The sequence below is a fragment of the Arachis duranensis genome, chromosome 3 (assembly GCF_000817695.3).
Source record: "Arachis duranensis cultivar V14167 chromosome 3, aradu.V14167.gnm2.J7QH, whole genome shotgun sequence".
Classification (NCBI taxonomy): Eukaryota; Viridiplantae; Streptophyta; class Magnoliopsida; order Fabales; family Fabaceae; genus Arachis; species Arachis duranensis.
The window spans coordinates 130,675,705-130,682,423 of NC_029774.3; the positions used below are offsets into that span (position 1 = coordinate 130,675,705).

General features: G+C 34.2%; 1 protein-coding gene across 1 annotated transcript; it reads left to right on the forward strand.

Moving 5' to 3' along the window:
- The first annotated feature begins 2,434 nt into the window (after positions 1 to 2,434).
- Positions 2,435 to 5,134, forward strand: LOC107481682 (tubulin beta chain). Its single transcript, XM_016101977.3, has 3 exons — positions 2,435 to 2,928; positions 3,669 to 3,938; positions 4,272 to 5,134. The coding sequence occupies exons 1-3, from the start codon at positions 2,535 to 2,537 to the stop codon at positions 4,940 to 4,942; spliced, it is 1,335 nt and encodes a 444-aa protein (XP_015957463.1). The 5' UTR covers positions 2,435 to 2,534; the 3' UTR covers positions 4,943 to 5,134.
- The last annotated feature ends 1,585 nt before the right edge of the window (positions 5,135 to 6,719 follow it).

A 6,719-nucleotide genomic window follows, 5' to 3' on the forward strand; every position in this document is an offset into this window, starting at 1 on the left:
TTAAGCGTAAAACTCTGTGTGGTAGGATATTACATATTGTATAATAATAAAATATTTAGATGTACTTATTATAATTTGTATTATATTTTAATTTATTATGTGTTTTGTGGTGAAATTGTTAATTTAAAAATAATGTTTAGATTTGAGTAAATATATATTATATATGATATATAATTTAAAAAAAATGAATGTATAACAAGTAAACTATGTGAGCCTACGAGTTGAATTTACAAGTTGAATTTAGGTGAGCTCCACAAATTTATTTAGACTTGTGAATTTAATAACCTTACACGTATTTATACACAAATATAGAATAATTAATTTTTTATGTGCATATAATATTTTTTATATATTATATTTTGGTAACTTTTTTTTATATATTATATGTACTAGATATATTTTTAAAACTTTTTCTAGTATATTTTTACATTCTGAGTTATAATCAAAATCGATTTTCAAACTAAATGTATTTTAGTTGAAAGTTTGTTTGATTTATATTTATATTTTTTATTTTCAGTATTTTGTATTTTAGAATTTTGTAAACAAAAAAGTAGTAAAAATGAGTCCTGCTACACATACAAGTCTTTTGGCTTACAAGTCCAATAAAATACATGCATTACACTTAATTAACGCATTACACACTTACACATTCAAGAGTAAATAAAATGCACGTTATTCAACAACTTCCTGTTTCCAAAGCGCGCTACTCACTATGCATTATGAACGACTCTTCTTCTTCTTCCTCCATGAAAACAATTTTCTTGCCAAATTTGAAGATAATAGAATTACAGAAATACACCCCAACGATTACAAAAATACACCCAAAAGATTACAGAAATACACCCAAACGGTTACAGGAATTCACCCAAACGATTATAGAAATACACCCAAAGAATTACAGAAATACACCAAAAAGATTTAAGAAATACACCCAAAATTCGTTGAAGTACACCTTATACATATTTCAGAACTCTTTCTCTTTCTCATCCTCATCTTCTGCTGCTTCTTCTTCTTTAAAAATGATTTCAGAGCTTGATGTAAAAAAAAATAGAAATCGAGAACAACGAAGAAAGAAAACAGAGAGAAAAGCACGTAAATGAAGAAGAAGAACAGAAAGAGGAAGAAGAACGTGCAGCAAGAAGAAGAAGAAGGAGAAAGAGAAGGCAAGAAACGAAAGAAAAGAAGAAGAAGAGGAAGAGGAAGAAGAAGAGGAAGAGGAAGAAGAACGTGAAAGAAGAAGAAGAACGAGAAAGAGAAAGTAAGAAACGAAAGAAAAGAAGAAGAAGAAGAAGAGGAAGAGGAAGAAGAACGTACAGCAAGAAGAAGAAGAAGGAGAAAGAGAAGGCAAGAAACGAAAGAAAAGAAGAAGAAGAGGAAGAGGAAGAAGAAGAAGAAGAAGAACGTAGACCTTGCATTGTGTTTTTTGGGGTTTATTCGTTAATTAACTTGTAAAACATACAAGTCCTAATGACTTGTATGTAGGGTTGGAAGTGAGTCAAGCTAGCTCATGAGCCAGCTCGAGCTCGACTGGTTAATAGCTCGATAAGCTAAGCTCGTGAGCTGGTGAGCCAAGCTTGAGCCTAGAATTAAGCTCATAAATTAAATGAGCTGAGCTTGAGCTTGAATAAGCTCAGCTCATTAGCTCGTGAGCTGGCTCGATATATATATATATATTAAAATATATAAGTTACAATTTATTGATATAAAATTATAGATTTTGTATTTATGTTTTTATTATTTGAGCCAGCTCGTGAGCTTTCGGTGAGCCGAGCTTGAACTTAAGAAATAGGCTCGATTGTTAATGACCCGAGTCGTGAGCCAAACTCAATTTTGGTGAGTCGAGCTTGAGCTTGGTCTAACTCGACTCAGCTCGGCTCACTTTCAGCCCTACTTGTATGCAGAGCTTTTCTCAAATAATAATTCTTTTTTCAGTTTTCACTTTCTATTTTTGTATAAAAGTCTTGAAAATAAAAAATATTAAAAAATAAACATAAATCGAACCAATTTTTTCAATAATGAAATTTTCATGTATGGGCATTGGGCATGTATCATATTTTTGAGTTGGGCTTAAACCGGCCCAAAAACAAAAATGCATAGACGTTGACAGGTGGCATCTACGGAAGCGTGTGATAGAACAAAAATGTCAATCTGTTTAAGGACTATCCAAATTGGAGTGGTCTATATTTGATTTAAGTGTAAATAGCATAGGGTCATAGGGATGAGTGATGTCAAATCTGTAACTGTAATCATAAAGTCAATAACGATTGTTGGGTTGTTATCCATCGTGCGATATTTTTAGACGAGAAGAGAAGAATTGGGCGGCTCCACAGCTCATAATGGAAGAAAAGAACAAGCACCACCACACGTCATAAAATTAACCCTTAAACCACGCCATAATTACAATCCCAACCACGCCTTTTAAATTGTACCCTCCCTCCCCCAAAGCGCAAGGGAGAGTAAAGGAAAAAGAATATCACCTTTCGTTATTTTATCATCTCTCTCCGCTCTCCACCTTTCGTCACTTTCCCGAGAAAATGAGAGAAATCTTGCACATCCAGGGTGGCCAGTGCGGCAACCAGATTGGTGCCAAATTCTGGGAAGTGATCTGCGACGAGCACGGCATTGATCACACCGGAAAGTACAGCGGCGATTCAGAGCTCCAGCTCGAGCGCATCAATGTCTATTACAACGAGGCCAGCGGCGGAAGGTACGTGCCACGCGCCGTCTTGATGGATCTGGAGCCTGGAACCATGGATTCTCTTAGATCCGGTCCGATCGGGCAGATCTTCCGCCCCGATAATTTCGTGTTCGGGCAGTCAGGTGCGGGTAACAACTGGGCCAAAGGTCACTACACCGAGGGAGCTGAGCTCATCGACTCCGTCTTGGATGTTGTCAGGAAGGAGGCCGAGAATTGCGATTGCTTGCAGGGTATTCAATTCGCTATCTCTCTCTTTCTTTCATTCTTTCTTCTTCGATTTATTCTATTCTTGTGTTTCATTTTAGTATCGTTCAGGAGCCAATTGTTGTTTCTGGATTATTATTTTATTTTAATGCAATTTAGGTCCTCGTTCCAAGCAATTTTTTTCCCTGAATTTGGTTCGCGTTGATATAAATTGTGTTCAAGTTTTTTCGCTTGATTTTCTTTTACGTGCCTTGGATTGGTTATAATATGTAATCTGTTCACTGAACTTTGGTGTCGGGGACCAAGCTTTGTTGTTTAGTTGCAGTTTGTGATTTTAGAACTTTTTTTTGGTTGGTCTCAACATTATTCGTGGAATGTGGATTTCTTCACATCATTTTCGTTCTAATCCATCTCTTGTTCACCATAACATATGCTTATAATCTGAAGATATTTTTCTGTCTTTGGCATTGATACGAGTTTTATTTTTATTAAATATCTGTAATGTGTTATTAGATATTTAGAATACAGCTTTAAGCTTTTGTATGTTTCATATCGTTATGTAAAAATCCGATTCCATAATTTAAACATTGGACTATACATTGGCATTTATTTAGTGTTGGTGCATGGCTGTGTTAAAAACTTAAAATTGAAAAATCGTTTTTGGTTTCTTATTGAACTTCTTGCATATCTGTCAAAATTTAATCACGTTGAGTTATTTGCAACTGTGGCTAAGCAATTGAGTTATATGTTGAATATATATGAACAGGATTTCAAGTCTGCCACTCTTTGGGAGGTGGTACTGGCTCAGGCATGGGAACCCTTCTCATCTCAAAGATCCGGGAAGAATATCCAGACCGCATGATGTTGACATTTTCCGTCTTTCCATCCCCCAAGGTGTCCGACACAGTTGTAGAGCCATACAATGCCACACTTTCTGTTCATCAGCTCGTTGAAAATGCTGATGAATGCATGGTCTTGGACAACGAAGCTCTCTATGATATCTGCTTCCGCACTTTGAAGCTTGCTACACCAACTTGTGAGTTTCTATTTGAATTTTAGTACAGTTAGTGAAATTTATGATTAGTATTCTTGCTGTATGGATAATATTGATGTTGTATTTATTTGCTTGAGGTAAAAAATGTGTTAAGTAATGATTAAGACGAAGTTTTCATTTTCCTAGACCATTCAATTTTGAATATTAAAATAGGAGTATATATCACGTTAGTGGGAGGATTCAAGTGGGTTTGTGTCTTGTGTCTCACTCATACCTGTGGTTATGGTTGTTGAACTTCTGCAATCATTTGGTTTTGTTTGCTTGTCTGATTTGAACTCATAATGTATATTGTATCTACTTTTCTTATTATTGCAGTTGGTGACCTTAACCACCTCATTTCTGCTACCATGAGTGGAGTTACTTGTTGTCTACGTTTCCCTGGGCAGCTGAACTCTGATCTTAGAAAGCTTGCTGTCAACCTTATCCCCTTCCCTCGTCTCCATTTCTTCATGGTTGGGTTTGCACCCTTGACATCAAGAGGTTCCCAGCAGTATCGCAACTTGACTGTGCCTGAATTGACTCAGCAGATGTGGGATGCCAAGAACATGATGTGTGCTGCAGATCCACGCCACGGTCGTTATCTGACTGCCTCGGCAATGTTCCGTGGTAAGATGAGCACCAAGGAAGTGGATGAGCAGATGATAAATGTGCAAAACAAAAACTCTTCTTACTTTGTGGAGTGGATACCTAACAACGTGAAGTCTAGCGTGTGCGATATTCCACCTAGGGGTCTCAAGATGGCATCCACCTTCATTGGCAACTCAACATCAATTCAGGAGATGTTCAGGAGAGTTAGTGAGCAGTTCACAGCAATGTTCAGGCGCAAGGCTTTCTTGCATTGGTACACTGGAGAGGGAATGGACGAAATGGAGTTCACCGAGGCTGAGAGTAACATGAATGATCTAGTTGCAGAGTATCAGCAGTACCAGGATGCTACTGCTGATGAGGAAGAATATGGAGAGGAAGAAGAGGAGGCTGCTGCTTAATCTGCTTTAAATTGTGGAACAGTCAAAATACGTTGACTTGTTTATTGTTGATGTGTTTTGAATGGATTGAGGGTCGTTGAGACATTAAGTCATTGTATAATCTGGGATCTGCGGAGAGTGCTTCTATTTTGAGGTCATGGATGTCTTACTAGGTAGTTCCTTATATATATCGATGGTGGCAGTTTCCCTCTATTACCATTGTTTCCCCTTTTTGTTCCAGTTGTTTTCTTTCTAATTATTTTATTTTTTTATTGGTTTTGAATTCAACAAGCATTAACTTATACTACTGGCTTTCCCATTTTATTTTGAAATAGCATGTTGTTGGGAGAGGAATAAGTGAAAAACAAGGTTAGATCGGAGGGAGCAGTCGTCGGAGTAGAGTAATTGAGTAACAAATAATAATAATAATAATAATAATAATAATAATAATATACTTAATTTTACGAAAGTACAGAACTATACGTCTTTCTGTTAAAAGATTCTTGTTTGTGGGAACATATAAGCATCAATTGCAGTTGAAACAAAAACATAGTCTGGGCCGCTTTCAGTTGTACGTTTTCTTTCTGGTCTCAATTTTCTTTTTATATTGTCTCATTGTACAGTTGGACTTGGATAGTTGGGTACTTGGGTTTAATGAATATATCCTACAAAAAAGAAATAAATGAACACCAATATCTATGGGCTTAATCCCTTATATAAAATTTGGATAATGTATATTTTTTGTTTTTAGAATTTTACAAAAATTTTAAAAATATTTTTAAATTTTATTTTGTTTTAATTTTGTTCTATAAATTTTTTATTTTTATCAAATTATTCTCAACGGCTAAATTTTTAAAAAATTTAAAATTAATCTAACAATAATGTATGAAAATTATACTTGATTTACTTGTATTGAGGGTTGTTCTTGTAAAATTGTTATTGAATTTATCTTAAATTTTTAAAAAATTAGCTGTAAAAAATATATTTGATATAAATAAAAAAATTTTAAAAATTAAAATAAAATAAAACTTAAAAATATTTTTATAATTTTTATCAAAATTTAAAAACAAAAAATATACTACATCATATGAACTAGAATCAAACAAGAAGCGGAGGCTCTTTTTTTTTCCGAAAGTTAATAGTAAAAGATAAAGAATATGATATATCCTGTTTCATTTCGTTCCTGTTACCTAAACATAGCCCCTAAACATTTTCCTAATTTTTAAATAGAGAAAAGTATGATTTCTATTTTAGGGTTTTCAAAGTCAATAAATGTATTTGATTTTTACTTATTTTTTATTTAGAAAATAAAATACCCAGGTTATATTCTGAGGTGAATCACATTTACCAGACAATAACTGAGATTGGTTGATATTTGTAATTTTGTATGCATATCCATTAAGACAAATTTAAAATACAGTTAAAAATGTCAGTCAAAGAAGAGCGAAATGTTACGAAACCAGAGGACAAGACAACATTTCCACGAGGCCAATCTGTAAATACACCACATTATGCCACGTGCTTCTCATTCAGATTCCTCTCGCTTTCCCTTTACATTATCTCACTGGATAAAGGGTCCAACAGTTTTCCCCCTTTCTCCTTTTATTTTTTTCTTCTCTTCCTTCTACTTACCATAGAAAAAGATATTTGTAGTTTTTCTGCTAATTATTGTTTGTATGAGGGATAAAATTGTGTAATATACTAATGTGAGTTTAAATTAGTATATTCCTTAAGTATGATGTATATACAAATTGTGAGTATCCGATTTATATAATATAAGAATTTATAAATTATAATT

Bases quoted from the DNA above. Each gene is read 5' to 3' on its own strand.
- LOC107481682 (XM_016101977.3), top strand. From the start codon at position 2,535: ATGAGAGAAATCTTGCACATCCAGGGTGGCCAGTGCGGCAACCAGATT. The intron at 2,929-3,668 runs GTATTCAATTCG...ATATATGAACAG, and splicing joins GAATTGCGATTGCTTGCAGG to GATTTCAAGTCTGCCACTCT. The intron at 3,939-4,271 runs GTGAGTTTCTAT...TTATTATTGCAG, and splicing joins GAAGCTTGCTACACCAACTT to TTGGTGACCTTAACCACCTC.